General features: G+C 40.1%; 1 protein-coding gene across 10 annotated transcripts in view; it reads right to left on the reverse strand.

The window, feature by feature from the left end:
• NRXN1 (neurexin 1) overlaps positions 1 to 15,668 on the reverse strand; it is a 730,370-nt gene that overhangs the window by 354,945 nt on the left and 359,757 nt on the right. For all 10 annotated transcript variants that reach the window (XM_080407807.1, XM_080407800.1, XM_080407815.1 and 7 more), the window contains 2 exons: positions 7,566 to 7,739; positions 1,613 to 1,732 (listed from right to left, as the gene is read on the reverse strand). In XM_080407807.1, coding sequence (XP_080263933.1) covers positions 1,613 to 1,732; positions 7,566 to 7,739 — 294 coding nt within the window. The remainder of the gene's footprint in view (positions 1 to 1,612; positions 1,733 to 7,565; positions 7,740 to 15,668) is intronic.

Genomic DNA, 15,668 nt, shown 5'->3' on the forward strand with positions numbered 1-15,668 from the left:
TTGGCAGCCATGTACTAAAGGTACTCCTCTACCATCATCAGAAATACTATATTGAGAATTATCTGATTGTGTGCAGTGTAGTCCATAAAGTTATCATACAAATGAGCCTTCACAGTGGTAAATATCTTACCTAAGTTCATCAGTTCACCAAATTTATGCAATAGCTGTCACTTGAAGAAATAAATCAGAGAATATTGCAGGCCCAGACATCAGCCACTACTAAGGCAAATTTATAAACAGAGTTTTTCCTTTGCTAAGTGTGGAATATATGACTTCTTCAGTTTTTTAGTTACTTTTGGGTGAACTCAAAGATTGCCAAAGAACAAAAATAACAACTTTAAAGTAAAATAGAAACAATTTTCTCCTGTAGCAGACAGGGGACTGAAATCTTTAAAAAATACATGTGTAGCAGCATGACTAATCACTCACGTTGCTGGGAAGGGCAAACTCATATACATAAAATAAACCTCAACTTTTGCTCAAATTAGTGAAAGTTGTTTGATACCACATTTTGGTTCTACCATGCAGCAACTGCAGAGAAAAGGACTGAGATGAGTCCTTTCCATGGTTTTCAAACACGGTCAACAGCAGAAAAGTGGTACTTTCATGAGAATAATGAAGGTAGCTTTTACATGTAATTCTTTTTCTAACCTGGTGCTAGATATAATTTGACCCAAAAGCTTTTAAAGTTATAATTATACTGTTATTTTAGGGTTTGTCCAAGAAGAACCACCTTGCTGTAGAGTGGAGAACAAGACATACACATAAAACATGCTTGACTACACAGTTATACCACTTTTTTTTAACCATGTCATTCATTCAGATAAATGTATACAACAAATAGAAATAAAAACACTTAGCCTTGAAGAAATTCCTTCTTTGCATGGATATAAAAATGTGCAACATTTGGATATTTCAAATGTGACAAGTGAAAAAGACAACTCAGTAGCTCACTTGAATCAGTTACCGTGGATCGTTATGGCTCTTGAATTACTATTCCACTTCCACTTTGCATAATTCTATTTAGATCGATAAGGCTAGATTGGAATAAAACTAGATTATGACACTGGTGAATCAGGCCCCTTATTTTTGACACATTTATGCTTTTCCTGAAAGGCCAGATGGTTGGTGTATGTTACATAGTATTATTCAGATGAAATTTAAAAGAACTAAAATACTCGGCATGCTTTTATTATTGGCATGCTTAGTGTGTCACCTAAAGAAATCTACAAAGGGAGATAATGAGCCTTGTCAACTGTTTCACAGTAATTATAGCCCTCGTGATATAATGCTACAAAATTACAATATAGCTTAAGATAATAAAATGTAAAAGGCTTTTTCAATCAGGAAAGGGATTATTTCAAACAGGTAACCATCAGTATATTAGGCATGCAATCAAGCGTAATTCTGCCAGTGTTTGATACTGCACATTGTCCAAAATTCATACTGTATATTTTAGCTATGTTCTTCCCACAAGCCTTACAGATTTTCGTAGGGTTTGCCAGTTCATTTAAATACCTAATAGTAAAATAATATAAAGCTTCAGACACTTGCTTCAAATATTGCCTTAAAGCTCTCGAGCGTTCACATCAGCAGTTTTTAGCGTACTTACGGTCATTGCATAATGGTCCACTAAAGGATGTCATGCTGCAGTCACAACTGAATCCATCCCACTGCTGCAAACACACTCCCTGGTTCGCACATGAATCCTCCTGGCACGTGGTGCTGGGGCCTGATGAGAATACACAAAAAAAGGACTTGCACTTTGGCTTCCAAAGAAAGGCATTTCTCACTGGAGTACATTAACTAGTTGCCAACATCTCAAATCAAATGAGCAAAGAGTTACCACGTGAAAGGCACATAAACTTGCTGATTTTGCAGTGGCACGTAATATTAAAAGGGGGGGGGGGGGGGGGGTGGGGCGGTGGCGATGCTTTAGTTTTAAGGTTGATATATCGAACATGTAAGAATGCACAAAGTGAAGCAGAGTTATTCCAGCTGCAAGGGGAATGTTACATTTGTTGCAAGTTATTTGTTAATCTCATGTCAGACCATTAACTGGCTAAATGTTTTCTAAAAGCTTTTTTTCCTGTAAATACATTTCAAACAGCAAAGCCAGATGCCACAGAAAACAAAGCTCTGGGAGATGTAAGTAAAAATCAGAAAATAAAATAAAAACAAAAATAAAAATAATAAAAAAAATGAAGCTACACTATAGACCGCTTTTAATCCCACAAATTATTTTAAATTATTTAGGTCTGAAATTAAGAGGAGTTTGGGATTCTTTGGCATGAATGTTGGCAAGTACTGATTCACATGCTTCAGGGATCCCATGCAGGTTCCTTTTTTAAGGGAAAATGCAGAAAATCAGACTACTAATGAACTGGCATGCCGAAATGTGACATACGCATGAAAAACAAAGCTACTCTATTGCTAGAGAATCATAACTAGACTACTGAAATATAACAAAATTTGAAAAGGAATGATCAAAGCACTAAAGCAATCAATATACAAACATATTCAAGACTGAAAGCCTTTATGCAAGCTATGCTGGAAAATGAGGGTTGGTGTAGCCCATTGTTTTAGAGGTGTGAAAGACAAAATCTGAAACAAAATAACACACTTTCATTCTGAAATGTACAGAGCATTTATTGCAGAAATCCAACTGTGCATTGGGGGTTTCAGTCTTGTTTAATACACACAGGGCTATCTACCTTGCAAATCAGCTTTCATCAATGCAACTTTGTCAGCAAAATAAAAAAGCAAAATATATTAAATGTTAGTAAGCAATATTGAAATGGCAGCAAACACAGAAAAAAAACATTCAGAGTAAAGTGCATGCTGCTGTTAAAGAGAGAAAGAAATGCCATATAATGCAAACAAATTAATGCTAATAGCCATAAATCTTCAGGCAAGCCAAAATAAGAAAGCAGTAATTTGCCAGTATTTTACTACAAATATAATGGTTAATTAAGCTGATGACATGTAATGAAGGAAAATTAAAAGTTTTTGGTGGTTTTTTTTTTTTTTCCCTTGGATAGATATGAATGCATTAGCAGAGTAAATGCATGGCTGAATCCTGACTAGCCATTTGTCATGTTCAGATATACTGAATTCAAGAATAATTAGCACTGTCATCCTCTGTGGTCCTTCTTTTTCCTCACCCTTTCTTCGTGGCTGGTGAATGAAGGCTGAAATACAGACCGTGAACTACAGATTACTATGAGCTCACACACATTTCTCACCAACTCTTGACACTACAAGGAAAAATTTGGTTCTGAGACTATAAAATTGTCCTAAATTGTTTTAGAGAAGACACATCAATATCCATTTGAAACTCCCACTGCTAGTCATTGATGGCAGAGCAAAACTGGTCCAAAGATGATATAAATATCCTAAATCATCCTGTAGAGAGAAATCCACTTAACCCTGCTTTCACATTACAGCTCCTTCAGAGATCTCAGGGTCGGATTTCCTTGTGATTTGCCAGTATTCTAGAAAAATGCATATCAGTATGATTTAAGTCAGTTCAATGGCCTCTTGCTTTAAATGAAGCAGTGCTGGAGCACACCTCTGAACAAGACCCTCAACGGTCACCACTGCAATTAGGAATGAGGGCAGTGCACATTGCACCCGTATTTTGGCAAAATTATTAACTATTCTATTGGCTTTATAATAATCTATTTTATTTTTCACTACATCATCATCATTATTATTATTGTTTTTTATTATTATTACCATAATCATAATTATTATCATCATTATTATTATTATATCCACCAATAGTAATAATAATCATGCCACCTAGAACTGATTTACTGCAGTAGGCAGACTTAGGATAGTGATTTCCTTTTCTTTGGAATTTTGAGCCCAGAAATTAAAAGTTTTGGGTATTAGTGATTTCCTTGTCTTTGGAGGTTTGAGCCCAGAAGTTTAAACATTTGTGCATTACATCACCCTTTCTTCAGCTGGGGTTTATAATGACAGAATCCCGCAGCTGACAAGACAAGACACATTTTTTTCTCACCAGACTCTGCTACTCGGAAACTTTACAAAGATGAAGTGAAAATATCTGTAGGTGTTTAAATGTTATATATTCATGCATTTATTTACACTTTAGTTATGCAATGTTAAATTTCCTCATCTTTGCAAAAGTAGAGCAAAAGTCACAAGGACTTAAAAGTACATAAACTGCAGGACCCTGCAGGCACATGGAAAAGTGCCTGTTGAAACACACGTGTTTGGAAAAAATACAGATACAATCTGGTTAAAAAGCAGGGTATTTTGCTTTTTATGAAATCGATTCTTAGCACTTTTAGCTTATCTATAGTAGTCATTATTCAAAAGTTGACATAAAGACTAGCTTACATGTAAGAATTTCTTAAAGAAAAAAAAAAAGTCTACTTACTTCCATTAAGAACACTGAAGGACTGCTTAATGTCAGTAAATACTATACTATCTACCTTAACAGGTTCATATTTTCCTATATATATTACAGAACGAAGCTATTTAGTAAAAATACACTCTTCTCAAGCACTGACCTTTTGATTCACATCCAATTTAAATATTCTAATTTATTCAATCTTCACTGCAGACTTTTTAATTGACTGGATTTGGTCTCTCTTTTACATTTGTATTATGTGAGGGCTTACATGCTATATATTAGGCATAATGCATTATTAAGTAGCATGTACAATGTTTTACTCCATACAGTAATAAAAAAATATAAATAATCCATATCTCACCACCAAGAATCTTCATGTATGTTAATACTTTGAAAACTTCAGGTAGTTCATTTGATACACAAATTATATTATATATGCACATGCAGGCACGTAGTGCACTTTCCTCTTAAATGTGTAAAAACGATGTTTCTGTCATTTCTATATTTATAGAGAATTTCCATTGAATTTCTATAATTCTGCTTTATTTAAAGCATGTAAAGTACAGTGGATTTGACTCGTAAAACCAGAGCTGACACTTGCAACCTGGCTCTGAGGTTTGCTCTTTGCAATATGAAGAGCTAGTTACCATATTTTTCTTTCTAGCTGTTTGCTTCTCTTTGCTCTAGCCATTGAAAATTTGTCAACAAGGTGGATTCAGCCAAGTGCAAATTATATTCAATGCTCAATGATAGGGAACAGAGATTATCTATCTGCCTGGGGCTGCAACTTCGAAACACAAGCCTTACCAGTTGCCGTAGCAATCCCACGTGTGGGTTTGCAAAAAGTGTTTCAAAGAAAGCATTTTTAACATGCACTTGGGACAGTAAAGTTATTGAGAAGTATCAATATTTTATGACCAAAATCCTAACAGATGGAATTAGTTAGTAGTACATTATGGCTTCACAGTTTTACAAAAGAGAGGAAAAGCGCTCTCATCCCAGGTTTGGTGTTTTTTTTTTTAATACCAGAAAGGTGGGAAATTCAATGTCATGAGAGTCTGGAGAACATCAAATCTAAGTGCCTCTCTTCCCAGGCAAGATTTTGCAGCGGGTGGATGGATTAACAAAGGCCATATACCCACCAGTGCAGCACGTGACGTTTGGTTCGAAAGCAGTGGGGACTAACGCTGCTTGGAAATTATTTCTGCTGCGGTGTCCTGAGCAATTTGGACATGACATCTGAGGGGACAGCCAGAGCTCATGCATCCCACGGCAGCATCAGGCAGACGTCAAACTGCAGGGACGGAGGCAGTCCTGCTGGGGCACAGCAGCAGCGCTGCGGGCATGCGTGAGGCATGGAAGAGGTTCTAGGAGGCGGTGAAATCCACAAGTGACTTCACATTTTAGGTGGCAGAACATTTTGCTGTACATCTAACCCATGGGCTGCAGCCAGGAGACTGACAGGTGGGTCAGACAGGAAAACTTGAAGTAAACCGGTGGAAAAAAATAAATCAGTGGAAGGAGAGAGTTAACCTGGAAGGTTGGTAGGCTGTATTTCCTTCCATGCTGTTATTTTCTTTTGATGGGCCGTTTGCTGGGACCCAGGCAGTGCATCTGGTCTGACCATTTGGTTTGTGTCAGATGGTTTTGGTGTTGGAAAAAGCTAACTTGGCACCAAAAGGGATGATATTTGTATGGCCTTCATTAAATTGTTGGTAGCTTTATTAAATTCACTGGTAGCTGAGTTCTGCCACTGGTTTAAAAGGTGAACTGGTGCTCTAGGCCTGTAGCAATATTTCTTTGAAGCACATAAAATTCATTTAGAAAATTACATAATTTCAAAAGAAGCTATGAAATGCATAATGGAATTCAGGCGTATTTTGACTCTGAAGAGCTGGTGCAGGCAGGGAACTTGCTAACGCCATTCAGAAAGCAGAATCTAATTTTCTAAACTCAGTGACAAACTAATTTATACATATTTTTCCATTCCTGATAGAAATCAATAGACATGAAAGCTACAGAAAAATAAGTTGTGAATTCTACATATTCCTATGTGCTATCAATAGATTTCATGCTGTTAACTAAAGGTAACAGGTAAAGAACAAAAAAGTTCTAACTGTACAGACATTCTGTAGGCACAACAGAACAGGAGAGAGAATTTATCCACCAGAAAGCTTTCTCTCCTTGAGGAAAACCCCCAGCTCTGCTTGGATTTTTTACAATGTCTATTTGCAAACTTAAACTTGATATCAAAATCATCAAGACTCCAACTTGAAATTCTACAGTGTCATTTACACATTTTTCTGTCCAGAGGAGGATGGCACTTGAGAGAGGGGAGAATGCATAAAATTAAACAGACACAAAATTCAGAATTATGTGAATAAAATACATATTCAAGGACAGAGAATTGATTTAAATTATTGCATAAATCATAGTAAAAATAACATGGGATTAAATGCCAGCTGGAAAAATAGCTAGAGATTGACACCCCTGAATTACAAATATACCTCTTCTAATTCTGTCCTTACTTAAATTCCGTGATATTCATTATGAGTCAATAAAGACGTAAAAATGTGAGATAAACCATATTTGGCTGTTACTGATTTCAGATAGGAAGGCTCACAACAATACAAATCTCAGGGGTGAACAAAAATAGAGAAGACAAAAGATTGATCTTAAGCAGTTTCACAAATTAGCCTTGAATTAATCAACCCAAAATGTCCGCTTTAAAAGTGGAATTAATTAGCTCATGCCTTAGCATTAGCTAATGCCTAAGTGTTACAAAGATATAAAGGACTTCACTGAAGCTAATTGTTATTGTTCCTATCATTAATTAAAATACAACAGAAGTAAATAAAATACATGGAAAATATCTTGCCGCTGGAGAAGGATGGAACCTATGTTAAACTTTTAGGAAGTTAACTGGTGTTCTCAGATCGGGTTGTGCTGTAGGGCTGGCACACAGCTGTCTCCGTAATACTGAGAAAATGCAGTCGTTATGTAAGAGAGGGTCAAACGAGATCAATTAGAAAAGGCAAAATACCGTTTCTCCATGTGTGGAGTGCATGTATCAACAAAACTGCAGGATTCTCACAATACTTTCACTGTGATATTTAAAAACAAACAAACAAACAAACAAAAAAAAAAAAACCAAAACCAAACAAATCAGCATATTTAATACCTTCACATCCTCTTTCTATCTGCCCGTTGCAGAAGAGAGCATCTGAAATCAGATCAGGGAGCCGTCCATTCAAGTCAACTGATGCGAGACAGCCTTGGAAGCCCTCTTTTGCGTGCACCAGTTTTGGCAAGGACTTATACATTTCTTTGGCCACTCCTCCAATATACAAATCACCTGTTAAAAAGAAATAAATATCAGATTCAGAAAATCTTTGACCTTGTTTGATCTTCTGGTCTTTTTATGCCAAACAACACATATCTCAGAGAAAAATTCTTCAAAATAAATGTAGAACAAATCACTGATAGCATACATGATGTGAAAGGACACCGCAGAACTATATTTTTCCAAATGCATATGACTTCACGTTTGTATGACTAATTACTTCAAAGTACCTGGACATGTTATTTATGTGCCAGCTCATATATATGGGAAACATGCATCTATTTCACAGCTGAGGATTCGATCATCACAGAATCTTCATCTAGAAATGTATTTAGCACTGATGCATGTTGCTAGTGTACTCGAGGAACCTGACCGCAAATCATCCCAATTATGGATCCAGCACGCTGAGAAAAAAGGCAGTAAAGTGGAGCACGAAGATCCACCTGAAGTCCATATGTCCATGTTGGAAACATCCATGTAAAACCACACCAGGCAAACAAGCGTTTAGAGCCACATCTGAGAAGCTTAGGGATGCCATTGTTAAGCAGTGGTGTAAGCAGACTCATCACCCCCAAAAAATTCACACCCGTGTCAGTCACGCGGGAGCAGGGGGAAGCAGGCAAGATGGGCTTGGTTCCTTCAGTCACAGACAGAAAGGAGCAAAACTACGGCTTCCTATATCTTGCATGAGTTTACTGTCCTGCTTTGTCTACCTCCTCTACTACCATCCTCCCACCCAGAAGCAGCAGTCACCTTTGCAAGCCTGGCGGGCATGCTCCGAGCGCGCCTGCAGGCAAGCCCCTTGGGCAGACGGGACAAGGACCATCTGAGCTTCGGAGGAGCACTGAACCTATTCGAAGGAAGGTGCTTAGGGGAGCCTCCGACTCTCAAGCATCACCCAGTGACAAAATCCTTCCTGCACCTATGTATTAAACCCTCACTGATGACACGTTTTGTGCTAGCATAATTTTTCAATAGATTGTCTGAACACACATTGTAATCTACATTGTGCTTACCAGTACACCCCCCAGTCTGGATGATTTTGGAGCCTAGGCCATAGGATGTGCCAAAGAGTGTTTCTGCATCACCTCAAATGCAAAATTATGTACTTCACCAAGCTTTGTAGGCAGATTTTTATAGCAACAGAACTCAGAATGTACTAGCTATCACCACTACCCCATGTGGCTAATTTTGATCTCCCTCTTATCAGTATAAGCTGCCACCACACCTTCTCCCAGTTCTCCTGGCGTACTCGCTTGTGCGCAAGGGAGTGCAATTTAGGGCTGTTTGTAATGGTTTAGTTTGCCTGCAAGCAAATGGCCGGAAACAAACCAATGTCTATCAGACTGTGAAAAATTTTTAGTTGCTACATACCAGCCCTAAAACTCAACTGTATTTGAATTAGTGAAATAGAGATAAAAAGCTTAGGAACATGCATATTTTATTAATCTTATAAGCCATCCAACCAAAAGTCTTAGCAACCTTTATAGCATCAGATACTAAGAAACTCCAAGCTTTCTCCATTCTACGTAGACAATTTAAAAAACAAGATATTGCTTTTCTCCAGAGCTTTAAGGTACAGTATAAATCTCAGAAGCATAATATTACATATAACAGATCAAAATATGGTGATCCATATGTTCCCACGAATGGGATGCAATTCACTCACAGCAGAAAGCACTTCTGTGTTTTTCAGTCAGCTGAACTGGAAACAAAGTAAAAACTCTTGCCTCAAGATAAAGGTTCTTCATCTTTTTCTCAGATGGAACATCTAGAAAGTAAAACCCTTCCAGGTTTCCTGAAGTTCTGTGCTTTCAGTCATTGTCAGCTCAGCACAGAGGCATAATTTGTCTCAATTGATTCCAATAGACTTGAAAGGGGGAAACTCCAGAGAGCAATGCTGAGAAAATCACTCCTATGCTAAAAAGGTTAAACTCGATCTATTGTACATGACATGTGCAACCTCCTTTTAAACCTCCCAACGTTTATACTGTCCAAAACCCCACATTTTTTTCTTCCTGTGAGTGATTAAACCTTTAAAATGGCTAATTTCCAGACCGATGCCCTGCTAATTCCTAAGATGCACCCCTCAAGCACACCGGGGTTGCTGCCCACAGGCACATCGCCTGTGTCCCTTACGATGGATGGCTGGGGAACTCCAGGTCAGGGCGCCAACACACGAACCTGAACTCAGAAAATATACACTGGAGCATTTTCCACTAAGTGTCATATGCACAGAAGTAAGATACATTGAGTCTAACCAAAGCATAACTCTATTGTTTACTTGTAGTTCTGTAAGACTATTGAAAATTAGAACTGATCATTATATACTAATGAAGACAGTTTCCACAAAGACATGTTCTGGGTAATATTTTAAGTTTGTTGATGTTCAAAATAATGTGAGTTTTGCTTCTACACTAGTTAATATACTATAATAATACATATTCATATGTATAGAGCAGTTTCTACACTAGTTAATATACTACAATAATACATATCATATGTACCGAGTAGTTAAGCTATTAGATTTCACCTTTTATAAAGTGTATACAAGTATTTCTTATGACTATGGGCTAAATATTTCCCAGATTTAATCTCAGACATGGGTTGAGTTTACTGCTAATGGCATGAAAACACACTTTCTCTCAGAGACAAAATTTTATTAAGGGATAGGCTCTGGAATTAATGTTCCTATTTTAAAGATATTTAATTTTTTTCACTTTCCTATTTTTTCATAGCCACCAAGACAAATGCTTTGCGTAGCTACTTTTATTTCAGTTATTCACGTGCTTCATTTTCACATTCATCTCAATGAAGTAGTTTCCTACAAAGCTCAACCCATTAGAAATTCAGACAAGACGCAATTACAGAAAATGTTAATGAAATTATTTGTATATTGAACATGCATTAGCAGAGGTTCAGAAAAGATAAAGCTTGCTCCTGTTCCTACTAAAAGGGTTCACAGGAATCAACACAGTACGACACGAATTCCAAGGTTTTCTCCCTTTTTTCATTTCTTATGTAAGTACAGCCTCACTACTGGAAATGGTACGTGCTCTAAACCAGGATTAATAGCTTGTGTATCTGCCTACTTGCCCTTATAAATTACACGTTAGTTATTTCATTAAGGTATCACCGTTCATCAGATCAACAGTATGAGATCATGACACCAGCTAAACCAGCTGCAGCCTAAATGCAATACTAGCGCAATGCTGCTACTGCTGAAAACATGTGAGCAGGTCAGGAGCTGCGTGCAACGGAAAATGCAATTCTCCTATTTCTTCTTTCATTCTTTCAACAGATAAGCATTTTAAAAATACATATAGAAAGGGATATGCTCGTGTTACAGTGCCAACCATAGCTTCTGGAACTAAAGTTTAGCTATTACATTTCTCGCATGTATTTTTTTCTTAAGTTTATTTTGATTATTAAATGTATTCCTGAAAAAGTCTCCGGTTTTCTTTTTCATAACCATCCTGACTTCCCTTAATTTATAAAGGAAAGTAACCAATTCATATAAAACATATCAACTGGCATAAACAAAGTAGCATATTGTAAAGAAATGGGTGAGGGAATAGTGCTCCAAGATTTCCTTCTGATCTCTGAAGAAGCTTCAAATAAAGCACTTTATTTGAGAGCAGATACTCCTTAATCTCACAGCTCTCTTCTTACTTATATTAGAAGTGGGTACACAGAGTTATTCCCTTCTAGAGAGGGAGGATTATTTCCTCTCTTCATTGTTCTGCAGAAAAAAAACCAAACCAAAACAAAAAAGTATGCTACAGTATCTCTCACTAGCATGTTCATTGCAGGCCAGGGGAGTCAACTGAAAAGTAGCACTTTCAGAGCCAAGCCATACCTACAAATCATGGCAAAATACTACTGGCCGGTTATATCATAAGCCCTGACAAAGAGAACTTTAGTGGTTTTAATTTATGTCTTTTATAGGTAATGCAGATGTTCATTTATTCCAAGAGGAGTTTTCCTATTCACACCTATGTGTCTCTTTTCTGACTTAGAGCTGATTTGTGCTTTGAGGAACGAGGGAATTTAACACAGAAACAAATTGCTGGCTAATAAATGAACCCAAGTTCTCAATGTATTCATTATTGGAATCACACTTAGGGAAAGAGGCACAGAACGCCACACAACGGTGAGTCACACACAACTGTTGGTAAAACAAAACCTGCCAAATCCTTCTGCAATAACTCATCATTTTTTTATTCCAAGTCTCTACAGTTCTTCAAAACAAGAACTTTGCAAATGTTAAACCAAAGAAATGTAAAATAAACAAAATGAAGAAGCTGTTCTACTCATTTCTTTTCTGAATAACTACCAGTAGCATCTTACTATTTGGCACTACTGACATTGCTGACCTCATGGACTTCCCTCCTTTCCCGATTCACATCCATACCCAAGAATTCTTATGTAATACGTGCTGCTGGGCAAAAACTATTAATTTCATTTAATGACTACAACTGCTTTCAATCACTAGCAGAGAGGGAATAGTAATTTTATCCATGTGTTTATAATGGTAACAGAAACATGTACATACTGCTCAGGGAACCAGAGTTTAACCAGAATATGGTTAGGTTTCTTTTTTCTCTGAAATCTGTATGCTTTCTTGTACATATCTGGTGTTCATTTCCTGAATGCCATTCTTGAAAGAAAAGAACACCATTCATTCAAATATGGTTCCATGTATGAATGAAAACATAACAAAGAGGTAACGCAGAGAAGGCGGAGTTACCGAATGCCTTCTTTGCTTCAGTCTTTACTGCCACGGCTGGCCCTCAGGAATCCCAGATCCTGGAGGCAAGAGGGGAAGTCTGGAGGAAGGCAGGCTTTCCCCTGGTCGAGGAGGATCAGGTTAGAGATCACTTGAGCAAACCTGACACCCACAAACCCATGGGCCCTGAAGGGATGCACCCCCGGGTGCCGAGGGAGCTGGCAGATGTTATTGCCAAGCCACTCTCCATTATCTTTGAAAGGTGATGGAGAGCAGGAGCGGTGCCTGAGGGCTGTGGAACACCAGTGTCACTCCAGTCTTCCCGAAGGGCAAGCAGGACCCAGGAGACCACAGGCCGGTCAGCCTGACCTCCCTCCCTGGAAAGGCGATGGGGCAGCTCACCCTGGAACTCACCTCCACGCACGTGGAGGAAAAGAAGGTCATCGGGAGCCGTCAGCATGGACTGACCCAGGGCAGCCACGCCTGCCCAACCTGATGGGCTTCTGCGGTGGGACGCCTGGCCGGGTAGGTGAGGGGGGAGCGGTGGGTGTTGTCTACCTTGGCCTCAGCACGGCTTCTGGCACTGCCTGCCACAGCCCCCTCGGCGGTGAGCTCGGGGCGGGTGGGCTGGGTGAGGGACGGTGCGGTGGGCTGGGAAGGGGCTGAGCGGCGGAGCTCAGGGGGTGCGCTCGGTGGCACAGAGGCCAGCTGGAGGCCTGGGGCAGCCGTGCTCCCCAGGGTCAGCGCTGGGTCCCGTCCTGCTCCACTTACCCACCGGTGACCGGGAGGAGGGGGCTGGGTGTGCCCTCAGCAGCTTTGCTGATGGTGCGGAGCTGGGACCAGTGGCCGGTACCCCCGGGGCTGCGCTGCCCTGCAGCGAGACCTGGGCAGGGGCAGCGCTGGGCGCAGAGGGACCCCATGAAGGGCCATAAGGGCAAGTGCAGGGTCCTGCCCCTGGGGAGGGACAACCCCCCGCACCAGCACGGGCTGGGGCTGACCTGCTGGGGGGCGGCTCTGCGGGGAAGGGCCTGGGAGCTCTGGTGGGCAGCCAGTTGCCCGTGGGCCAGCGGCGTGCCCTGGTGGCCGAGGGGCCAGCGGTACCCCGGGGTGCGCTAGGAGGAGGGTGGGGGTTATCTCCCCCTCTGCTCTGCCCTGGTGGGGCCGCATCTGCACATGAGGCTCCGACTGCAGCACGGGAACCTCCGCCTGAAGACGGGGAAGAACTTCTCTGCCGTGAGGGTGCCGGAGCCGTGGGACAGGCTGCCCCGAGGGGCTGTGGGGTCTCCTTCTCTGGAGCCATCCCAACCCGCCTGGAGGCGGCTCTGTGCAGCCCGCTCTGGGAGAGCTGCTTTGGAAGGGGTTGGACTACATGATCTCCAGAGGTCCCTTCCAACCCCAACCATGCTGTGGTTCCATGAAAGAAAACAGCAGAATGAATTGCGTCCTGGGGTTTTGATAACCCATAAAGACAATATCCCTGGAATGTTTTTTTATGGCTGTAAAAAAGCATCTTCACATCCATCACTCTCTCCAAAGGTAAGCATTCCCTCCTTTCGTGTCTGGTTTTGCTGCTGGTTTCAGCTGTACTTTCAGCTGTTCTCTTAATTTCTCTTTCATTTTAGAAGCTTCTCTGCCATGTTTCCAGTGTCCCATTGTACTAAATCACTACTGTGGCTAGGAAAAAGACTGCTTCTGCACTCTAGAGCGGTACTACTCCCCACGAAAGAGATGGATAGCCCTGGCACAACATGGCGGGTTCTGAAAGCACAACAGGCAACTCCACAATTCCTTTATATGACATACGAAAATACAAAGAACATCTGGCTGTGGTGAAGTCGAGGTGTCAGGCACACTTTTCTCCAAATACGCTATTTCAAAATGATCAAGCACATAACAGCTTCTTCCCTCAGGCAGGCAAAGAGGAACGAGGACTGCAAAGACTGAGAAATACCACAGGGAAAGTCTAATCTCGAAAGAAAAGGTTTCTCCGAGTCCTTCCTAAAAAAGATGATTTGCTGTTACAAGATCAATAGAATCACTTTGTAGTATCTTAGTAATTGTACAATGAAGTACTAGGTGGAACTCAAGATAAGATCACCCACACAATCCCAACTCATGGTATTTTTGAGGCAACTGAAACATGAAAATGGGTTACTCTCACAAGCTGAATATGCAGTGACTTAAACACAATACACAACATCTCAATCTGGAATCAAGGGATATTGTTTCAACTGAAAATGTCAGGTAGGCATCGAGATGCCTTTGACATTCAATGAAATATAGAAGCCTACTTGTCCTTAACGACCTTCTCCCCTTTCCAACATACAGAAGCACCTACCTACCATTCACTTTGTGCAATAGGCAGAGTGGTGACTTTTCCTTCTTGATGTGAAGTTTCCACACACACTTTAGAAAAGGAATTGGGCCTGATTAGCAGATGGGTGGTGATTCTGGAGCCTATCCTCGCTCTCATTATTGCTGAATAAAAGTTTACTTTTTGTCCCATGTTAAAAAAAACCCCAAACTAATCCTTTAAAAATATTGATGAAATAAAATTGTTCCTTTTTCAATAAATCAAGAAGCCTGCTGTGACGATAAGCCAATAATAAATTGAAGGATAGTTGACAAAGACTTAAACGATGCATTGACACAGCTTCTGCAGCACATACGCTCCAGCGTATGGCTTTTCAAATCTTCCTTTACAGTAGAGAATATGCACTTGCTGCGCAAAGTGCAGCCTGTTTGGTGCTAGAGCAAAGCATGATGGAATTCATCTACCCCTTGCAAAAACACTTGAGGAAAGACACAAACATGTAAACATACTGGTTGTATGCACTTATTCACTTCAAAGAGTCCAATCTGTAGCTTCAGTATTGATTTGTGGTTGAAGTCTTTTGGTTTTGATGTAGTGGGGGTTTTTTGGTGGGTTTTGTTTGTTTGGGTTTATTTTTTTGAGCAAAGTAGGCTTTTCAAATATTTTCCTTTTTGGAGTGATGAATTCCATCCCTTTTAGACTCTCTTTTGCCTAAGAAGGCAAAGGGCAACTAGTTTGCTTATCCAGGCTCTGCTGAGTTAATTTTCCTTTCAAATACTTTGAGCAGAAGGTAGTTGTATGATGTGACAGGTGATGCCTTCAGTCTTCCACATTCCCTGTGCTGATAACCAAGCAAGGCAAAGATATTATAGGCAAAAATAGGAATTTATGGGTTAGC

Source organism: Falco punctatus (genome assembly GCF_963210335.1).
Source record: "Falco punctatus genome assembly, chromosome: 12".
In the NCBI taxonomy this organism is placed as follows: domain Eukaryota; kingdom Metazoa; phylum Chordata; class Aves; order Falconiformes; family Falconidae; genus Falco; species Falco punctatus.